Here is a 23,449-nt window from a genome sequence, read left to right on the forward strand (position 1 = left end):
TTATTGTATTAATGACACTGGCTTGGAAGGGGTTAACATCAGGGGCTATCAAGGGGTTAAATGTTTTCCCTCACTGTTTGTTCTAACTGTATAGGGGACTGTGTGACTGGGGAAACACACAGATCCATCTTCCTGCTTAGCAGAAAGACAGGATTTGTTTGATCTCCCCTGTCAGAACAGAGATTTGCCTTGTTTACGTGGGCAGATCCCCGTTCTGTCACTGCGGGTAACGATCGCTGGTGGCCGGCGGACATCGAGCCCGCCCGGACCCGCTGACTGGCTCCCTTGCTAGCAAATGGGAGCATGTGCGCCCACAAAAGCAAGATCACACACTAATGTACACCTACGGCGATTTGCGGTATCATATCACCTTGCCACAGTATAATGACGGCGGCTGGTCGGCAAGAGGTTAATTATAGTCGGTTGGATTTTGCTGACCTGCATTTGGTGTGCATTCCAAACGCATGTCAAATGCAAATCAATGACTGTTTATGTGAGCCCTAAGGCTAGGTTTCCACTAGTGCGAGTTTTCATGCGATGTGGGACCAAAAATCGCATGACAAGTCGTACCCCATGATTTCCAATAAGTACCGTTCATATCTGTGCGACTTCAAAGTAGTCCCTGCACTACTTTGGTCCCACTTTGATGCGACTTGAGGTCCATAGACCTCCAGAATACACAGGCATTGCTTCAAGTCGAGGCAAAAAATCACGGCAAAATTACGCGACTTTGGGGACGCAATAGTGGAAACATAGCCTAAGACTAGTGCCTGGTCTTTCGTTCACATGTTCTGTAATGTCTAACAGGTGGATGTTTCAGCCTCGTCTCATGCCAGCTTCCTTCCAGACAGTTCCTGTTTACATTGGGCCTGTTAATGAATGTTTATTGTGTTGCCCATCCATTCCTCAGTAGGATTGCTTTTGGACATCCTGAAGGTTTAAAGGCTAAGTTTACCTTTCTGAACATTTTATGTGTTATACCCGTATTAAGGTGTAACATGTTCAGCATCCCCCCCCCACCCAATCTCCTCCCCGCTGTCACAATTTGAAAACATGCCGGCCATGCGGAGCTCTGCCCACATGGCTGCATCATACATTCACAGTTTCCTGTGAATGAGTAGACTAAAAGTACCCTCAACCTTTGCAGTTGATGGCTTGTAGTTGTCAATACAGTGCAGATAACGAGCTGAGATTAGGAGGAGTGGTCACCGGATGATGTCACACGGTGACCCCGCCCCTTTGTGACGTCGCAGTCCTGGGGCATGCTGGGACTGTGACGTCATAAGGGGTGGGGTCACTGTGTGACATCATCCGGTGACCACGCCCCATACCTATATAAGTCACCACGCACGCCGCACAAGCCAGTACAGTGGAAGACAGCGCCGGGTCAACATCAGAAGAAGAGAGAAGGACAGAAGGCGGAGGAGACTGGGCTCCTCCGCTAGTAAAAGAGCTGCAAGAAGACAGCGGAGGAGCCCAGGAGAAGAGGCCGAACAGAGCGGAGAAGTCGTCAGAAGACCCCCCGACGTCAGAAGAAGACCCCCGGAGCTGCTTAATAAAGGACTTGTAAAACTTGTTTTGTGTTTTTTTATTGACATTTTTTCTCCAGGTGAATGGGTAGGGGTACATTGTACCCCTTACTCATTCACATAGGGTGGGGGGCTGGGATCTGGGGTCCTCCTTATTAAAGGGGGCTCCCGGATTCCGATAAGCCCCCCGCCCGCAGACCCCGACAACCAGCGGCCAGGGTTGTCGGGAAGAGGCCCTTGTCCTCATCAACATGGGGACAAGGTGTTTTAACCCCCCATGTTGAGGGCACACGGCCTGGTATGGTCCGGGGGGTGGGGCTCGCTCGTCCCCATCCTCTTCCTGGCCGGCCAGGCTTCGTGCTCGGATAAGGGTCTGGTTTTTTCATTGTAGGGGGTTTCCCTTAAAATCCATACCAGACCCTTAGGTCTGGTATGCTCCCGGAGGGGGAACCCACGCCATTTTTTTTTTTTTTTGGCGATGAGTTCCCCCTTGAGAGCTCATTCTCTGATTGGCCACGGCAAAAGTTGCCTGGCCTGGGGCGACCTGAAGTCGTGTTGTAAGTCGCCCCAAGTCATGTTGACAAGTCGTGTCCAAGTTGCCTCCAAAAGTCACGTTGGAAGTTGTGTTGCCCCTGTGTGAACCGGCTCTTAGGGAGCGCTTCTAATCCCAGCTCGTTACCTGTATAGAAAACACCTGGAAGCCAGAAATCTTACTGATTGATAGCAGATCAAATACAGGTGCAGGAGCCTGACATTGCACCTGTGATCTATTGATCGTGGGTGCAAGGCTCTGCAGGCTCCTTAGAAAAAGAATATTAAGACCCCTTTCACACTGGGGCATTTTCAAGCGCTTTACAGTTTAAAAAAAGCGCCTGTAAAGCGCTTGAAAGAAGCCTCATCTGCAATCCCAATGTAAAAGCGCTTTCACACTGCCAGTGCCAGAAAAACGCTCGTAAAGCGCCGCTTAAACTAGCAGCACTTTACCAGTGTTTTTTGAGCACTATTGGGGCGCTTTTAACCCCTGGTAGTGGCCAAATAAAGGGTTAAAAGCGCCCACAAAATGCCGCTGCCAAAAGCGCTTTGCAGGCGCATTTCAGACGTTTTGCAGGCGCTTCCCATTGATTTCACGCCAACGCAGCACCTTAGTGTGAAAGCACTCTGGCTTTCGTTGGGATTGCAGTTGCAACTTCGTTCAGGCGCTTTTTTTTTTACAGCTAAAGCCCCTGAAAAATGCCCCATTGTGAAAGGGATCTCAATTTGAAAGCACTTTGGCTTTCACATTGGGATTGCAGAGGAGGCTTCTTTCAAGCGCTTTACAGGTGCTTTTTTTTTACGGTAAAGCACCTGAAAAACACCCCAGTGTGAAAGGGGTCTAAATCACTTTTTACCTGCAGTAAATTGTGCATTTATAATTATTTTTTCAAAAGGTAAACTTATCCTTTAAGACTTCCTGTGTCCATCAAAATGGGAGAAAGAAAATAAGATTTTAGCATCCACCATGAAATCCTTTTCATGTCCATTGAGGTGGTTGGAGAGGTTATCCTGGGCTGGTCTGCCACCTTATTGTATGTTTGCAAATGTGCAGTCTTCTTGTAGGAAGGAGTAGGCGGCCAGCATAGCCTGGAGGTTTGAGATTTCCTGCGGCCCTTAATGGACTCCTAGAAAGGATTGTAAAGAGAGTACAAAAATCCTGTTTTACGCACATAAATATAGCATAGATTTGCAATATATTATTATTTTATGATATAGGTTTTAAACTATTGAAAATCTTTATTTCTTCTAAATCTGTATTTATCTGTATTTATCACCACCAAAATGGATCCATACTCTTCTCTTAACCTCATAAAAAAAAAAAAACTCAAATATCACAGGCAGAAGCTAATGGTAATTTAAGGAGTGATAATTTGTGAAATGGTTATGTGATCTTGACTCTTTATAAAAAAATACCGCAAATATCTTACAATTGACCCTGCAGTAAAATCAGTAGTGAATGGAAACACCTCCAAACCATTAAAATACCCATATAATCAATAAAACGAAGGGATGTATTCTTTACAAAGCCACATGCTTTATATCTTATAGTGACCTTGCACTGCTCCTTCTTTGATTAATATCTGCAGATAATTCACATGTATGCTCTGAGTAGGAGGTGTGGGAAAGTTGCTATGGATACGGAATCTTGTGATAGTTTGCTGTGCATGGCAGGTGTACATTGTTAGCACATTAACACTTTAAAAAAACCTTTATTTTTTATTTATTTTTTGCATTATTTGCAGGCTCTGGATGTTTGGGCAATGGGAGTCACCTTGCACTGTTTTGTATTTGGCCAGGTATGTATTTTTATAAATCACTGTGTATGTCTTAGCCCTTGTACACACGGTCGGATATTCCGATGGACAATGTCCGATAGGACCGTGTTGTCGGATAATCCGACCATGTGCGGGCTCCATCGGACTGTTTCCGTCGGAGTATCTGACGGACCAAGTTTTTCCAACAACATGGTCCGATCGGACTTTGTCCGATTGTGTGTAGAGAATTCAGATCGGACAAAGTGCCACGCATGCTCAGATCAAATTCCTAGACCAAAGCTATTGGCTACTAGCCTGAACGTAGTCCCATCGTAACGAAATTATGTCATCACGTTCTGAATGATCGGATTTTCCGACAACTTTGTCCGACCGTGTGTATGCAATAGTTTCGGACAAAATCCAACGGATTTGGTTGTCAGAATGTCCGACCATGTGTACAAGGGCTTAGGCTTCTTTCACATGGGGCAGATTCCATTACGATCTGCAGGGGATCAGCTCACAGATCCCCTACTGATCGGGGCAGAGTGGGTGGATGACACATCCGCTCTGCTCTTTCAGCGGTTGCGAGTAATCGGACACAAGTCCATTTACACCTGTCTGACCATAGGAACGAATGGACCTTCTAATCAGGTCTGCCTGAAAAACTGACAGGTGACCTGATTAGAATGGCTGTGTGAAAGGGGCCTTATACAGATGCTGTATAATTATATTTTCTGTGGTTTATTTTTAGAAAACTATCTTGCAGGTTAATGACTGATCTCACATAGAGTGTAAGGTCAAACATGCCATAGGTATTCATTTTGCTATTTTTCAGCTTGTGTCAACTTGCATAATTAAATGCACTGGAAATAGACTTTAATCACTTGCGTGTTACACATCCCCCAGAAAACTTAATTGATGTACACAGGTATCCTTTCCCCGTTCATGCATTTGCCAGTAATTCCTGGCTGTCGCTGTAAAGAAATCGGACCTTCTGACACTGATTATAAACAGATTCAAGACATAGAGAAGCACTATTACTTTGGTAGCTACTCTGTTTCTTTTGTCTACAGGTCAAAGTACTGAACATTGGCAGCAGCAAGGGGTTTTGCATACAAATGCCTGTACATCTGATTACCAGTCAACTTTTAGATAGATCAGGTGGCTGTACAGCTGTTCTCTGATCTCTGCTAGCTAGTAAGAACCCAGAACTGATGTCACTTCGGGTTTCTGCTGTCATTTTCTATAACAGCTGTGTCTTGGGAAGAAGCTAATGAAGCACAGTCTGTGTTCCGTTAGGTTAAGTGGAGGGTAGGGGAGACTTCATTAAAGCGAACTTGTCATTACAGTCTGATATCACATTGGGAGATATTGGACCCCGATGTAATAAAACTAAAATTGAGTGGGGGGAAAAAAAAGAGTGTAAAAATTTTTAATTCTACTCAAGCACCCCCAAAAAAAAAACATTTTGAGCCACCAACATACATGCACATGTGTCAGGAGGGAAGGAGAGTCTCTTCCAGAATAGCCTTAACATGAAAGAAGAGAATTCTTGGAAGGTATTTTCTATGTTCCAGTATGCCTAAGAATATCTCAAGCAAGTCTGTAACTTCTGACCAATACCTGCAGATAGGTACACAGTTAAAAAAAAGAAATGAAAAGAATCTGGCTGTTTGCCACAACCTTTGAAACAAAGTGGAGAGGAGAGGGTCTAAAGTCCAATTTGTGTAAAGTCTCCGACCCTGGAAAAAAACAGACTGAGCTATATTTGCCCCAATTTAAACCTATTTTAGATACTAGAGATCATCCACAGATTTGGGGCCCATGGCTTGCTTCTGCTTCCACCATTCCTAATTTGAAGTAGAGTGCCTTTGATACTGCTTATTTTATGGTAACCCATATGACCCCTTCATCAGTGAAGTTTTAGTTGTGTAGGGAAAATGGTATTAGGAAATGTTTCTCTTTTGTTTTGAGAGATAACAAGCATTAGATTGTTTTTAAAATGGTTTAGGCCCTGTGTACACTGAGGCTGTTAAACGGACGTTCAGAGGCAGTTGGAAGTTTTTTTCAACTGCCCCTGAACTCATTCAATGTTATCCTACGTGACCATGTACACAGTTTTGTTTACAGTTGTTTTTAGGCAGTTGCGTTTAACAGCCTTTCTTTGAAGGTAAAAAATGAGATTTCCATGTTTCAGATGCTAAGACCCCTTTCACACTGGGGCGGTGCAGGCATCAGCGGTAAAGCGCAGCTATTTTTAGCGGCGGTATGCGGCCACTAGCGGGGTTTTAACCCCCGCTAGCGGCTGAAAAGGGTTAAAACTGCCCGCAAAGCGCCGCTGCACCGACGCTTTGCCAGGGATATAGACGCGCTGCCCCATTGATTTCAATGGGTAGGAGCAGTTTAGGAGCGGTGAATACACCGCTCCAAAGATGCAGCTAGCAGGACTTTTTTCACCGTCCTGCTAGCACACCGCTCCAGTGTGAAAGCCCTCCGGCTTTCACACGGGAGTGAAAGGGCCCGATTTTTTTCAGGTGCTACACAGGCACTATTTTTAGTGCTGTAGCTCCTGAAAACCGCCCCAGTGTGAAAGGGGCCTAAACGCGGTACTGTCATTTAGCCACGTCTTCGTTTATAAGCGTTTTTAAAGGTGACTTATTTTTTTTACATTAAAAATCTCAAAAATTGTGGCAAATGATGAAAAACATTAAAAACATATTTTTAAAAATTGTAATTGCTTGCAATGATTCATAGACTATTTATATACCCTAATGAGCCCTTGATCCAATCCAATACACCACTAGCATTGCTGTTATCCAAAGTATAATTGGAATTTGACCCATGTGTTGTTAGATTTGAACAACCAACTTGTGGCAGGTGACGTGGCAAGTGGACAATCCACAACTTGTGGCAGGTGACATGGCAAGTGACGTAGCAAGAGGACAATCCACAACTTGTGGCAGGCGAGGTGGCAAGTGGATAATCCACAACTTGTGGCAAGTGACATGGCAAGTGGACAATCCACAACTTGTGGCAGGCAACATGACACGCTAAATACAAGTATACTGCTGCTCTCTCAACTGCTGCTACTCGCTCTGGTCTTACAAAATGGCTGAAATGGTTAAATAATACTGTTTTTTGAGCTTGGGGAGGGTCTTATGATGTTATCTTAAAGTGGGGTACCCCCTAAAAAAAAAAAATTAAAAGTCAGCAGCTACAAATACTGCAGCTGCTGGCTTTTAATAATCGGACACTTACCTGCCCCAGGGTCCAGCGATGCGGGGGAACGAAGCCCCCCCTCGCTCCCCGCTCCGCTCGCGGCGCCGTCATGCATACTGTGGGCACCCGGCTGTGGCTTCACAGCCGGGCACCCACTGCGCATGCGCGAGCGGCGCAGGGCGCCGTGATACGCCGTACAGTCACCTGGGACACGTGACAGGTCCCAGGTGAATGTGCGGCGCGAGGGGAAGTGATGTCACCAGCCCGGGCAATGAAGAAGGCAGACTACGAGGGACCCCCTAGCAACCGGTATTTAGAGGTGAGTAAAAAATTTTTTTTTTGCCAATTATTTTTTTTTGATTTTTTTAAAGAATTTTAAGTAGTTTTATTTTTTGGGGGGCAACACCACTTTAACTAAACACTTCTAGACGCAAACGTGGTAAAACACAGATAAACAGACGTTTTAAACGCCAGTTTCAGGTGTCAAAAAAATCGTTCAGAGGACTGTGCCATGAACGGCGGCTCCCGCAGGACTGACGTCATCGTGGCTCTAGCCAGTCACGGGGCTGGAGCCTGTGAACCCGGAAGCAAGGCGGGTGAAGATGGAAGCAGCTGCAGCACTGACATCGCGCCGCTGAAACAGCTTTGTTTTTAAATAAGTTTCACATAATGTGCTAGTATGCAATGCATACTAACACATTATGACTTTACCTTGCAGGGCAAAAAAAAAAGTCCAGTGGTATACAACCGCTTTAACAGCATTGTTTCTGATTTATCAATATTATTGTACACAGACAACTATATATGTTCATTAGAGCTTTGCTTACATTTTTATAATACTGCACTATATTTGTTTTACTTTTCCTCTCTTTCCCAATCTGACTCACTGGGAACAGTGCACTCCCTTTGTGGCTGATATTTCTCCAGCCATTGAGAGCTGACCACGCTACAAATCTCCGTATATAACAAACATGGAAGAGCAAGCTTGTAAAAATTTAAAATTCACATAACATTTTCTATAATGTAAACAATGTAATATTAGCTCTAACTGCACTAACAGAAAACAATTCTGTACTTTCCCTTTAAGTAACTTGTACTGTATATAAACTGGAGTATAAAAACACGCATTCCAAGCCTAAAATATTTATAAATGTATTTGCATCTATTTGTAAATCACATTGGTGCTGCATAATATGTTTACTGACATCTTGATGTTTTCAGTGTCCATTTATGGATGAGAGGATTTTATCCCTCCACAGCAAGATAAAGAATCAACCACTGGAAATTCCAGACCAGTAAGTCACACTGTCCCCTGTTTGTAGTGTGGTAGTCATTTAACCGTATGGAAAATACCAGTAATACAGGAATACAAGTAGAAACTGATCTGATTGGTTATTGTGAGCATCAGTTACCATCGGTATTCATAAAGGGTATCGTAGACAGCCAATTCTTGTATCTATATTAAGGCCATTAGTACTGGGTGGTGCGGCTCCAGGCTGAGGTGTAGAGCCCCATTGGCACTCAGGATAGCAGGGATGCAAGCATAAGAAAACTCATCCAGTGAGCAATGAACATTTGCACATGAATCCGCCGCTCCCCATGGGCAGTCTTAGTATGGATAACAATATGTTAAAGCCTCAGTCAATGTCGCTCCTCTGGCCTCGCCCCTGACATTTTTGTCCCACCCACCGAGGCTTAATCATAGAGGAGCGCCACTGACTGAGGCTTTCACATATATTTATATAACCTACAGCCATACTAGGACCGGCCATAGTGAGCAGCGGTTTCATGCTCAAACAATTCATGTACCTGTATATGAATCTGTCCGTGTCTCCACTGAGGAAGAAATATCCACACTCCTTCTCCAGTGCACTCACTCCCCCAACCCCCCAGCTTCTGTGCCAGTTATACTGATAAACGTCTGGCCAAAGAGTTCTAAGCTCGGTACTCACTGACCGAAAACAGTTTGGCAGTTACCGGCCGACTTTCAGCCCGTGTATACAGCTCCTCGTCCAACAGAAGCTGGTCTTGCAACTGGCTTCGGTCGACCGAGCATGCTGGACAACCAGCAGCTGTGTTAGTCAGCAGCTGTGTTCATTTTTACATCAAATTTCAATTTAGTTTTAGTCATAGTCTTTTGACTAAAATTCCATTTTGGTTTTTGTCGTATTTTAATCATCTAAATTGTTTTAGTTTTAGTCGTATTTTAGTTGACTAAAATCTCCAGTACATTTTAGTCGACTAAAATATTAGTCGACTAAAATCGAATGGGTATAGTTAAATTGTAATGCATTATTTTAAGCATTTGTCTAGAATTGCCAAACTCTTTATATACTCCTGGAGTAAAAATCTAATAACATGTTATTATTTATGGTATTAAAGTTTGAACAGGCACTACAGACACAGATTTAGTTGTTGTGATATAAAGTATAACCAGTGTTAATTTTTATGTCAAATTTCGATTTAGTTTTAGTCCTAGTCTTTTTACTAAAATACCATTTTAGTTTTGGTTGTATTTTAGTCATCTGAATTGTTTTAGTCGTACTTAATCAAATAAAAGTGTTAATTTTGAGGACAAAATTAACACCGATCGGCAGCCGATCAGTGCTTACAGCCAGTGCCTGTGAGCGCTGACTGGTGTGTTCTGCCAGGGGGGGGGGGGCAGAACACACTCACAGTGCTCACAGGCACTGGCATTAGCACAGCAGGGAGATCGCTGTACTACCATTGCATAGTTGGTACAGTAAGCTCCTCAGTAGCACAGCAGGGAGATCGCTGTACTACCATCGCATAGTACAGTAACCTCCTCAGTTTTTTTTTTTAATCAGCCTGCTGGGTTGAATGATAAAAAACTTAACATGTGTACCAGGTATTATATTAGTGGTGGAAAGAGCCTAATGGGGAACTGCAAGACTAATTTCCCATCAGGTCTGTTCCACTTTTTGACAGAGCATGGGAGTGGGCAGATCCATAGTTGCTACTCAGTCCAATAGTGGCTTTCAAATCTGCCCACTGCTGTGCACTGTCAGATTCCTAAAGTGGTGGTTGTAAGAAGTACCTGAATTTTCTGCACGTTACCAACACTGGTGAAAGTGCTAGTCTGAATTAAACGCAGGTAGTTCAAACAGAACTGAAACCTGTTATTGGGGCCTTTCTGGATTCCCGTAAATGTTATTTACTAGCATCTACAAAGCATCCCCAAAGCCATGTTACATGCCAGGGTTACTGTACAGTAATTAAAAACTCAAAAACAACTTTTAGTAATCTTTTTTATTTGTATTTTTTTTACAGGCCAGAAATCTCAGAGGACCTAAGGGATCTAATTGTTAAGATGCTAGATAAAAACCCAGAATCTAGGCTTACTGTACCTGATATAAAGGTGACTCAATGTTCTTCTCCATGATTTATTCATATAGAGGTGCTCCAACATGTGCCTAATCCCATGTGCAGGCAGTCCCTGAGTTACAAACATCTGGCTTACATACAACTCGTACTTACAAACCGAGGGAGACAGGAAGTGAGAGGAAAACTACTCCTAAGGTTGTCAGGCTAAGGTGCTTAGCAGGATTGTTGCCTAGAGGCTAGGTGAGCCCTATTAAGGGGTCTCCCTTTTGGGATGGTGTAAATACTATACCCAGGTGCTCCCTTTTAGCGGCTTGCAATGTCTTAAAAAAAAAGGAGTGGGGCTAACACTACAGGGAAGGGCACATCTGTTTCATCAGCAGCTTCTGAGGAGCCCAGTCAAATCCCTAGTGTTGCATAGGGTTGCACCGATACTAGTATCGGTGCCGATACTGAGTATTTGCAGGGGTACTTGTACTCCTGCAAATGCTCCCAATGCCTAGTCTGATACCTGGACACTCAGGGATGATCGGTGCGGTGGCAGGGAAAGTTCCTGTGTGGCTTTCAGCAAAGCAGCTGACAGCAGCTTCTCCTCCTCTGCCCTCCGTGGTTTTAGCTGCTTTATTGAAAGCCACACAGGGAGACCGGAGATTATAAATTCCCCCACTGCCGTACTGATCATTCCTGAGTGTCCCCTGTATCCTCCTCCGACTCCCCTCTGTCTGCTCCTCCGGGCCCCCTCCGTGCCGTGTGCTCCTTCTGTCCCTCCCGTCTTCCCCTGACATCTCACCAAAGCCCACCTACCCCCCAACAGGGTTGAATAAAAGAAAAAGGAAACATTGTAATAAATACATATTCTAAAGTAAAATTGTAAATAATAAACACTGTGTGTATTTTGGACATTTTCCTCTTGGAAAGCGAGAATGCTATTAGCCAATTCTTATTTTATTAATACTGCCTAGTGGATGTTTTTTCTTTGAGATGTGTAACAAAATTAAAACATGGTGAAGCTATACACCTAAACATACTGTATGTACAGGTTTGTGTGTGTGTGTGTGTGTGTGTGTGTGTGTGTGTGTGTGTGTGTGTGTGTGTGTGTGTGTGTGTGTGTGTGTGTGTGTGTGTGTGTGTGTGTGTGTGTGGCAGGTACCGGTTAAAGCCCTACAAATATGTATAGTGTGTTATTTTTACAATGCTTAAATGCAACATATTTTTCTGTTTTAAGCTGCACCCATGGGTCACCAAGCATGGCGCAGAGCCTCTTCCAAGTGAGGATGAAAACTGCACTCTGATAGAGGTCACTGAGGAAGAAGTGGAAAACTCTGTGAAACACATCCCCAGCTTGGCTACAGTGGTATGTCTACAGACTGCTTTGTGCTATTATTGTTTGCATTGTCTCCTGTTCTCTGTTAAGCTGGCTATACAATATACAATTTTCCTATTCTGTTTCCTTTATATTTACCTTCAACTATGTAGTGCATGGGCCTGCTGGATTGCATACAAATAATAATGAAAGAAAGTAGTAGGAAACCAATGTAGAGTTATTGTCCATAGTGACTAATGCACTTTTTTGGTTTAATTTTCAGAGGTTAAAATGTAAAACCTTATTGTTTCCTGCCATCAGCGATCCAGCTTTTGTGCACTTTTTTTTTCCCCAGTTCTGTATAATAGATAAAAGGAAGTACACTTCCTGTTTTCTGTCAGTGTTAGTGAAAGGGATCTTGTCTACATTCAGCTTTACTCTCATATATCTTGTCCCCAGGAAATCTCCACAATGGCACATACAGCAAACCAAATGTGTTTTTAACCCTTCCCTACTCAATCCAAAAGTATAAAGAAACATTTCCACAAATCCTTACATTAACACTGGCCTTTTTGGCAAATGTCAGATCGTTGTCCATGATGATTACGTATGTCATCCATACTTGATTACCAGTTCTGACAAAGCTGTCATGATAGCATAGAGACAGATGCTGGTTCAATTATTATTGAGCCCAATGAAATTTCCAGGTCTCCTGCAACATATGCTGAGCATACCTCCACATCCATACCTCTTAAATTTTGTGTTATGTTTCTTTCATGTTATCACTTTTATTGTCTCTTTGAAACCTAGTTGTTTTGTACCAGCAACAACAGTTTTGTATTCCTTATTTCATCTTTTTATATACCTCTATAGTAGAGAAAGAACATATTCTGTTTCTTGTCAGCCTTTCCGTAGGGTTTTTAAACAAATTTACCTTTACACCCTCAGTGAGTATGCTCCATCTCCCTCCTTGCCCTCTTTCTAATAAATAATGAATAGGCCACCAACACGCCAAAAATCGGACCTACATAGTTTTTTCCTATGCCGCGCACCACGACTCTTGGTAGCGTGTCACTGTGCGATGCAGTGCAGGTGCATTCCTTTAATGTGTAATGTGTTTCAGCTTTCATATTGTGCATTGAAATAACGTGTGTTACTGCATTGCTTAACTGTGAATTGCCTCTTCGGGGTTTAGATCTATTTTAAAATTTGATTAATTGATAATTTATTGAAATGTGTACAATGTTAACTAAGATGCAGTACTCAAGTCATAGCCTGGTCAGTATAATAGCATTGTGTTTGAACTATATTCTATACTATATAGAGTAGCTGGTATGTGTATACTGTACATGCAGTATGTGGCATAACACTTGCCTAGTTTTTCACACTCTAGTTAATTAGAAAATGATCAGAAAATATCTGCTTTTTAAAATGTTTATTATGCCCTCACAGATATTGGTAAAAACTATGCTTCGGAAGCGATCTTTTGGAAATCCATTTGAAGGAAGCAGGAAAGACGAGAGATCCTTGTCCTCCCCTCGAAATCTACAAACGTAAGTGGGCCGTTATTGTGATCCATTTGTTTATAGTTCCCAAGTAGCAGGCTGAAGTATGGTTTTGCTTGAATAGAGATACAGAGGTTGCTTTTGGCAACTTGCATTGTTGTTGGCCGTCATCCTGATATTTTATTCACTTTCTAGGAAGTTACTTGTGTGCAGGGCCAGCTTTTCATTACAGAAGCCTGTAAGCATCCAACTTTTGACACCCTAAGTAATACCTCTCTGTTAGGACACCTTTTTTGTGTAAAACATTAGCTGTTTTCTTGGCCCTAACCTTGCATAGAAAATGGTGATGCTTGTGTCTGTACTGATAATAGAGAAAAATAGAATGATCACTAACTGTATAGGGAAAAGTTGCTTCTTTCCCTCATATTTCTGTGCATAATGGTTAATCTTGCCCAGCATATTCAGAACGCAACCAGTAAAGCTGCAGCTTCTGACAAATGCTCATTCCAGGTCAGTGACTCAATAGGCAGTCAAACAAATTGCACAGCTTCAATATTTCTGTACTGGCTGATTACTGAAACTACATCTAAGCCCTGAGAAATGCTACAACAAATTTCCAGTGTACTCCTGCATTATCTCAGCAGCGGTATGGTGTCCCTCACTTCAGTAGCGAGGTGAACATTTTCCAGCCATGACAATGTTTTGTCATTTATAATTATAAAGGGCTGTAAACAAAATGTGCACCGACTAGTTCAGTAGTGGCTGCTGTTGTATTTTGTACTTAAATAGAATTGGCCTTTACAATGGGGGTATATTCAGATACCAAAATAAGTGAACATAACTTTAATTTTCGTTGAGACATTGTGATTTGGTAGTAAAGTAGCAAATGTACATCCAATATTTTTTTTTTCAAGTATTACATTTTTATTGATTTAGTGTACAAGTACAACAATAGCATAGAGCAGTCACAGACAGTTAGATTTATACTTTTTGTTATCACTCTTGTGCAATCAATGCATCCACAAGGTGGTATATTGCAGATACGTTCAGTAGATTCATTGGGTGACAAACTATGCTGGGTTGTTACAGTATTCAATTGTGTGCTGCCTAGTTCCTGTAGTTATACATTTCTAAGAACAAGCAGAGCAGTGAGAGCAGAAAACAGTTCTATGAAAAAGAGAAGGAAGAAACATAGGGGGGTGGTAAAGGGAAGTTTGGGTGTGTCCGGCTGGCGATGGGCTTCCAACATTCGTATGTGTGAGTGAACCTGTATCCCCCACTTATCTAAGAACCAAATAGTGAAACTCCTTCATCAGATAAAATGAACATATTCCACAATCTCCACATTTTAGAGTGCTTTTCCTGTTTATTTTGAGCTGTGAAGACTAGGTCTTCCAATTTTTTTATATCTTCTACCATACGCAGCCAGGTACCAATAGGGGGGTATCTGTTGTTTCCAGAATAGGGGAATACAGTCTTTAGCAGCATTCAATAAGTGTCGCACTATTGATTTGGGTATTGTTTCGCAGAGATTTTAGTAACATGGAATAAAAAGAGGGCCGGATTATCAGGAATATTGCAGTCCGTAAATTTTTGGGTTACATTCCGGACAGTTGTCCAAAAATGTCTCAGCTTAGGGCTTGACCAAAAGATATGAAGGAGTGACCCTCTGTCCGCCTGGCACCTCCAACAGCTATCTGTTGTGGTTGGGTAATACGTGTGTGACAATTGTGGTGTATAATACCACCTAGTCAGGATTTTATAGTTAGCTTCCTGTAGTTTCATACAATTTTAAGGAAAATCTAAGGATAGATTGTTGTTCCACCGCTGTGAAGGTGCGGTTCAGTTCTGCTTCCCACTTCTGTAAGAAAGACAGTTGTGGTTGTTCGCATGGGGAATTGAGTAATGCATAAGTCTTAGATAGCACTTGTGGCAGGGTGCCGTCTTCCATACAGTATTCTTCAAAGGTCATCAAGGTCCAATTATAATGTCTGTGATTTGTTAGAGAGTATAAAATATGCAACTGTATCGCGCTCCAAAAAAGAAGTTGGAAGTGCCCATTTTCACCCATCAGGGATTGAAGGGAAGGCCAATGATCTCCTTCCAGGAAATGGGGGGCGTGATCTCAACCCATCTGGGAGAGTGACTGGAATTCAGACCAACCAAGTCCCGGAGGGAATGCTGAGTTGTCCAGTGGAGATCAAAGCTGAAGAGTTAGCGTTGGATCCTAGACGTATTGTGGCTCCAATTAGGGGATGAGACTTCAATGCTTTAGATAAAACGGTAGAGCGCCACACAATTCCCTTCAAGGGGATAGCAGTCTGGGCCTGTTCTAGTTGTACACAAATTTTATGTGCTTTGTGCCAGCTCCAGTAAATGATTCTCCCCAAGTGTACTGCCAGGAACTACTTCTTCACGCCTGGGAGGGCCAGGCCCCCGTAATGTTTGAAGAATGTAAGATATCTTCTAGGAAGACAAGGTTTCGAGTGTGCCCAGGTGAATTTGGTGAAAAGTGAGTGTACTTGATTGAAAAAATGTGTTGGAATTTGTATTGGTAGGGTTTGGAATAAGTAGAGAAATTTCGGGAGTATACTTATTTTAATAAGGTTGCATCTACCAAACCAGGAATGCAATCCCTTATGCCAACTATCCAAGAGGACACGAGTCCTCAAGCTCATAGGTGCGAGACAGATCACTGGAAATGTAGGTGCCTAGATATTTGAGAGCATATTCTGTCCATTTGAATTTATAAGTCGATTTCAGTGGTTCTAAAAGGGCAGAGGTTATTCCGACGCCCATCACTGTTGATTTTTAGATTTGAAAACGTGCCGTAGGTTTCAAATTCCTTGAGGAGACTCACAATAAATATATACATGCATTGTGACTTTAGTAACCAGGGTAACTGAAGACTTTTGAAGACTGGTTATGGGTTAATTCACACTTTTTTTCCCATAGCCATTATAGACTCACTTTTTTTCAGCCTTACAGGTAATATTAGAGAGTTTAACTATTTAAATGTAACCGTTTTTTCTTCCACCTTTAGTAGCCCATCGTCCTCCAGCAATGCAAGATGATTGGTGTCTTACCTGTTGCCTTATGTACCTCAAAGACAGAGCCACGGAATTTTGGTCTGCCACTGGGTTGTTGTAATTGCTTCATACTGGACACACCAAACCCCCCTGGAGTCCACATCCATTTTGTGAGTTCCCTGCAGGGGAAAATCCTCACTTACAATGGCAGATTACAGGCACTTGGGAGCGGGGCCCATGGGACAAATAGTGAGAATTCCATTTCAGGCTCCTCTTGTTCAGAACGAGGCTCTGATACTGACACTGATCCCACCCTCTGGATTGGGCTCCCTCACAGAAACACAACATGCATCCTGCCATTTTCTGTCTGCAGGTGCCAACAGCCATAAATTCTTATCACAAACAGAAAATTTCCCATTTCACGTTAGAAACCGAGGGTTTAGTTGCACACATTTGCAAATATATGTGAAAGCTGCAGTGCCTTGCCGAGACTCCTCTGTATCTGAAAGTCTCCAAGTTGGAGGACATATAGCAGTGGAGAAATTAAGGGCAGGTTTGCCCACTCCTCCTTAAATGCACAGGGACACATTGAACACCCAGCCATAATTGCTCTTCTGCCTCTTCTACCCCTGACTTTATTTATAGGTTACAACCTGAATTACCTGGCACATTTACATTTGCAGAAGGCAAGAGGGACTCAGACATCTGAGGAGGCTGCTGAAGAATTTTCACTGCCAACATTTTGTGAAGTTAATTCTTCAGCAGGCTTATTGATTGACATTGCATACTAGTTTCTGGCTAGATACAATTCGTTCTCGACAGCATCAACATAATCCAGTATAAACAAAAAAGAAGGCAATTCTTATAATGACTTTCCCTACTCTTGACCAAGCCAACTGGGCTTTATATAATGATTGTCCTAACTCCAAGAGGTTATTCACTTCTTCTGGCATTTTTTTCTAACCTATGGCAGAAGAATTAAAAAAGGCATGGAATGTTCCCACTGTGGGCCTGCCCATTTTTGCACTAAATAATCAATTTGCTGTTCCAATTTAGGGTATTCCCTTCTTTAATGATGAAGTTAGAAACTCGTTTAAAGACATCCTTTGCTTTGGTTTGTCCAGCCCTGCAGCTGGCTATTGCCACTTTGTTAGTTGCCTAGACTATGGCAAAATGGACAGGAGAATGCAATAGTGAACTTTCTCTGGATAACAGATTATCCTAATCTTTCTGAAAGATTCCAGGTCTTGCCCTCAGCCCTACTATTTTGCATTGATGCCATTCTCCAAAACGTCCTTACTTTCTGTGCATATGCACAGAATTTTATGGCTTAGAGCTTGGTCTGCTGACTCTGGTCAGGAAAAGGTGCCTTTTGTAAATGGCTTTGAAGGCAAGGTCCTCTTTTGGAAAATCCCTTGAGGAATACATTAAGATGGTAATGGAGGGAAGGGGGTTCCTACCCCACTATCCCCAATCACACCTTCCTATTGAATTTTCCTCCTCTACCATATATGTACAACCTCTTAGCCTTGTCCAGGCATCATCATCTAATGCAGGTATATCCTTTCCTGACAGACCCTTTACCTCTAAGCCCACCAGAACGGCTCAGAAGCCTTCTTAACATGGAAGGTTTGTCTCCAACTCTGGAGGTGGAGGGAAGTCTTCTGACATTTGCTCCAGTAGCTAGGCTCCTGAAAGGTCTTGTAGACCTGCCACGATATCTACTGAAATAGCTTTGCTTCTGCCTGGTCTCCTGTAGACCTGCCCACTATATTTCTCATATGAAAGATTTTCCTCCTTTATTATCAAATGCAATGTAATGGGTTATACTTCCTCTTTATTTATACATCAATAAAATTCCACTGTCCATGTACTGTCCGGAGTACCTGGGACTAATTCTGACAACATTTTTCTTTAGCACAATATTTTTGTCTATATCTGGCCCTAAGTTCATGGAGACATGTTTAAGCCCTTTGTTGGGAAAAACACAATGGTTCGGGAGGTGGACAGGTGAGAGTATGTATGTTGTGAATCATCTACTTCAGGGGTGGCCAACCAGACGAAGACCAAGAGCCACATTTTTTACCGAGTTACCGCAAAGAGCCACATCATACGCATGGGCACACATGAACATCACCCCATCCCTTCCTCCTACACACATACTTTCACACACACACTGCACACACTGTTTTAACACTACAAAGATCACAGGCCAGTCATTTTCATCATGTCAGTAATCTTCCTTTGAAAGTACATCCATGTGACAGAAGACAGCAGCTCATCTAATTTCCAAAATACAAATTGTCTTACAAACAGTGAACTGGTCAGGATAACAATAAACAGTTAATGGGTCTTCTAGCCTGAACTAGCAGTAAATTCTTCCAAAAAACATCACAGAAAGCATGCAGCACACACAGAGCTCTGGATAAATAAGTGAAAAGAAGCTGAAATGGTTAACAGCCAGCCGTGTGTCACACTATCAACAGACAGAGAATGTGCTGAGCAGATCTTATCAGTGTTCAGGTGAAACAGTTATTAAAAAAAAAAACAAAGTACAGAGCAAGACAGAGGGAGGACAGATCAGTAACCTGCACACTTGTGGTCATACCTTTTTGTATCTCATCGGCTTCAGATACAGCATGTTTCTCCTTCCTCTGCCCCCCTTCAGCCTCACTCCAGCGCCTATGTATTCAAATGTGGTGGGCTGGGGACACTACATGCTGATTGGCTGATGATGTGTGGGAGGAGCGGAGGAGTGCAGAGACTCGGGCTGCCTGTCACTGAACCAGCCCGAACGCAAGAGCCGCAGGAAACCGATCAAAGAGCCGCATGCGGCTCGAGAGCCGCGGGTTGGCCACCCCTGATCTACTTAGTATATTAAAGCTGGTTTTTACATCAGTGATGGCATCAGTATGCGTCCTCTTCTTTTCTACTTTACAAGCCTGGCTTTCATACTTTGGCTTTAATACTGGCTCTGGCTTCTATACTTTGAGTTACAACAATTTTGCAAATAAGGACTTCTGACTTGCAGCCTGTAAGTCAGCCTTGTTAGAACAAAATCAGCATTGGCTGCCTACATTTCACTCATGACAAGTATACTTTTACATGATATTAAAGGATTGACTTTTAAAAATATGGTAATTTAAAAATAACAAACATGTCATACTTACCTGCACTCTGCAGTCATTTTTGACAGGCCCCTCCCGCCTGTTGTGTTCCTCCAGAGGAAGCTCGCTCCCCAGCCGCTGGACTATGTGTCCATTCACACACAGTCATGGCTCAGCCCAGCCCCTCCTCATTGGCTCACTGGCTGTGATTGACAGCAGCAGGCGCTAATTGCACCTGGCCTTTTGGTTTACTGAGAAGCAATGGCATTACTAATGCACATTCAGCAGGTAAAATGGCTGCCACCATGTGTGCATAACATATCTTTTTAGATAGCAGGAACTGTATATTGAATATAAACCATTGTTGGTGTGAATAAAGTGTTCAGATTAATTTCTTTTTTCATTGTAGAAAAAACAAATCAGGGAAAATATCAGGAAAAGGTAACTTGAGTAGCGCTTCGGAAGCAATCTCTCTGTCCCCTTGATAGCCTGTGCCCTAACCTAACACAGCTTTGCATGATGTTCTTACACACAACCTTACACAAGGCAGGTATTGAAGGTCTACGCTAGCCTTGTATTGTGAAATACCAGATCATAAAGAGCACATACCCCTGAGGTCTGTGGGATACATTACTGATGCCAAGCAGAGGACTGCCTGTGAGTAACAGAGTTGTAAGGAAAGTAGAAGAGCTTCTTGTAATTGGTGTTGCAAACCCTAAGCCTAGGTTCACACTACTGCGATGGGATGTACTGCAAACTTGATCTGTTTTTTTTTTTTTTTGCTCTGTGTGAGGTGCGCATTTACCTTGTGTTTTGAGATGGACAGGTGCGAATTTACCGCAATTTTACTACAAATTTACCACAGATTTCAGGAGGCAAACAGTGAACAATTCGCAGAGATGCGAACTGTGTGCTGCAAGTTTACTGCAAGTTCAATTGAAGCCTATGAAGATAAAAATCGCATTGAACCATAGGAATTCACAACGCACCTGCAGTCAACACACACAGGACCATTTTTTTTTCTCGCACCAAATTCGCGAAGCATAGATGTGAACCAAAGCCATGGAATACTATAATTTTAACATGACCTGCTAATCTGTGTGTTCCTAAACGCAATAAACACACTGTAAATTTGCATCAGCGTGAACCTAGGCTCAAGATCTTTTTCACCATACCAATGATTAATATGCATTTTTATCTCGATGGCAGCTCAAGAACTAGCTTAATGTGAGGTGTATGATCCTTATTTAGATTGTGGTACATTTTATGACAACTGTGATGTTAAAAGAAATGTTTCTTCAATGAAAATGGGCTCTGGGGTCAATTCAGAACACTTGTTTCAGGTCAATGAATAATTTATAAATGTACAAGAGAAGGCCTTTAGTTCACCTCATATGTTTTACCAGCAGGGAATGTGATATCACTGTGTTTATATTCATAGAGGAAAAGGTCTGTGTAAAAATATCATCACAGGATCTAACAGCAGGCATAGATTGACCACAAACTACCTGCATTGTACGGACCAAAAATAGACAACAGTTTGAATGTTCTCCCAGCTGATCACATTATTTAAAGTCCAACTTTAGGAAAATGTAAATATCCACCCTTACAATGGGGCCCCCCCACACTGCAAGAGTTAATAGCTCATGCAGTCTAGGGGCTGAGGATTAAGATGTAAATACATTATACATATTCCTTTCTCCAGCACTGCAATCGGTTCCCCACAGCTTCTCTGTAAGCTGCGACCGACTCTGGTCATAATCCAGCCTCCTCAGCATGCCATATAGAGTTAATGTCCCTGTATTGTATGTGATGGTGAGTCCTCTCACAGAGGAGCTTTGGACAGAGCAGGAGAGAACTGGAGAAAGGAATCAGGTAAATGAAACAACCTCTTCTGCAATCCCCAAGACACAACAAGCAATTTAACCCTGGCAGGCCAGGGAGGACCCCACTGCAAGGGTGGATTGTTTAAAATTCCTGAAGTTGGGCTTTAAAAGACAATGTAATAAACTGGTTGCTGTACTGGTTTTTGTATTATATGCAGGACTGTTTCTTATGTGTGTAAATGCAAAAATTATATGATTTTCTAATAGTTACTTGAGGCCATTATCTTCAAACCCAGACTGGCAGAGGAGTGTACATTCTGGAGTAGGGATGAGGTCAGGCATGTTCAGATCCTAATCCAAATCCACCTGAGCTATCCTGCCAGGAAGCTGTCACTTTGCATGGCCAATCAAAAGTGGCCGAGGCACCCAACCCCACAGCTCTGGAGTTTGCCAAAAGGGCTAGTGTGTCTAAATGTATTTGATAGGTGGTGTGAGATCTATCTCCTGGATGGCTCAGACCTGTTTGAATAAAGCAATATGTGGACCTTCTTTACCAATACTGTGCAACAGAGCCATTACACAAAATTTATTGCTCCTCTAGGCACAACAACATTTTGCCATATGAACAGATTTGGGCCAATACTGTTTTTATTGAACAACTCCTTTAATCTCTAGTCTGGCCTCCTTATCTTGTCTCATTTCCCCTCCCTGTATCTCTAAGTACCACAAACTACATTCGATGACTACAGAATGAAGCATACTGGGACACACACATCTGCAGTTTTGCCTGCTGTTATTTTATATAAAAGCATGCTTCCCTTATAGATCCTTCTTCACTAAAACTGCCACCCTAAGGAATCATACACGGGTATTTATTTCCATCTAATATGCTTTTTCTTCCCCATACAAGTCAGTATAAAAACAAAAGCGATTCAAAGGAAGCTTATGAATCAATCCAAAGCAACTTAGACGCAAGTCAAGGATAGAAAAGAAGGTTGTGCATAGTGAAATTTGAAGGTCAAGATTGGCAGCTCCTGGAAATTCTAGTTGTATAGCGGTCACGCTGATCTAATGTAAATACCTGACTTGTTGGCTGAAAAGCTATTGAAGTCAGGGGATTGGCATTTCTGACAGGCAACTCACATTTTCAGAGGATATTCACAATTGCAGCCTATAGGTTTCTCCCTGAATATTTCTATGGAAGTATAATCTAGTAGAATCTGACTTGTTTCTGAATCCTTTGCTTGGCCCATACCACAGTCAGGGGTCTTTCAGAGCTGTGAACCCAGCCCTGTCAAACTCAGATGTGAGTCCATACATTAGCTGCATCCCTATTGACTAACACAGGATGCTCTGCAAAACAAACAGCTCCTCACACTTTTTGTACCTTTGTTTTTATGTGAATGAGCCCTTATCGTCTTTGCTACTGCCTATGTACAGTATATACAGTATCTCACAAAAGTGAGTACACCCCTCACATTTTTGTGAATATATTATTATATCTTTTCATGTGACAGCACTGAAGAAATTACACTTTGCTACAATGTAAAGTAGTGAGTACAGCTTGTATAACAGTGTAAATTTATTGTCCCCTCAAAATAACTCAACACACAGCCATTAATGTCTAAACCGCTGGCAACAAAAGTGAGTACACAGTGAAAATGTCCAAATTGGGTCCAATTAGCCATTTTCCCTCCCCGGTGTTATGTAACTCATTAGTGTTACAAGTTCTCAGGTGTGAGGGGGGAGTAGGTGTGTTAAATTTGGTTTTATCGCTCTCACTCTCTCATACTGGTCACTGGAAGTTCATCATGGCAAAGGACTCTGTGAGGAACTGTTGCTCTACACAAAGATTGCCTAGGCTATAAGAAGATTGCCAAGACCCTGAAACTGAGCTGCAGCACGGTGGCCAAGACCATACATCGGTTTAACAGGACAGGTTCCACTCAGAACAGGCCTCGCCATGGTCGACCAAAAGAGTTGAGTGCACGTGCTCAGCGTCATATATCCAAAGGTTGTCTTTGGGAAATAAGAGGGATGAGTGCTGTCAGCGTTGCTGCAGAGGTTGAAGGGATGGGGGGTCAGCCTGTCAGTGCTCAGACAATATGGCGAACACTGCATCAAATTGGACTGCATGGCTGTCATCCCAGAAGAAAGCCTTTTCTAAAGATGATGCACAAGAAAGCCTACAAACAGTTTGCTGAAGACAAGCAGACTAAGGACATGGATTACTGGAACCTGTGGTCTGATGAGACCAAGATAAACATATTTGGTTCAGATGGTGTCCAGCATGTGTGGCAG

General features: G+C 42.6%; 1 protein-coding gene across 3 annotated transcripts in view; it reads left to right on the plus strand.

Annotated features, from left to right (window-relative positions):
- The window catches only part of CAMKK2 (calcium/calmodulin dependent protein kinase kinase 2), a 190,314-nt gene that overhangs the window by 154,942 nt on the left and 11,923 nt on the right, over positions 1-23,449 (plus strand). For 2 of the 3 annotated variants that reach the window (XM_077461983.1, XM_077461984.1), the window contains exons 11-15: positions 3,806-3,859; positions 8,258-8,331; positions 10,328-10,415; positions 11,604-11,732; positions 13,134-13,234. In XM_077461983.1, coding sequence (XP_077318109.1) covers positions 3,806-3,859; positions 8,258-8,331; positions 10,328-10,415; positions 11,604-11,732; positions 13,134-13,234 — 446 coding nt within the window. Of the gene's footprint in view, positions 1-3,805; positions 3,860-8,257; positions 8,332-10,327; positions 10,416-11,603; positions 11,733-13,133; positions 13,235-19,731; positions 19,764-23,449 lie in introns of all 3 variants that reach the window. The other variant, XM_077461985.1, reaches the window with a different exon arrangement.

Source organism: Lithobates pipiens, unplaced genomic scaffold (genome assembly GCF_037356315.1).
Source record: "Lithobates pipiens isolate NorthernLeopardFrog02 unplaced genomic scaffold, aLitPip1_a1.2 Scaffold_3, whole genome shotgun sequence".
Taxonomy (NCBI): domain Eukaryota; kingdom Metazoa; phylum Chordata; class Amphibia; order Anura; family Ranidae; genus Lithobates; species Lithobates pipiens.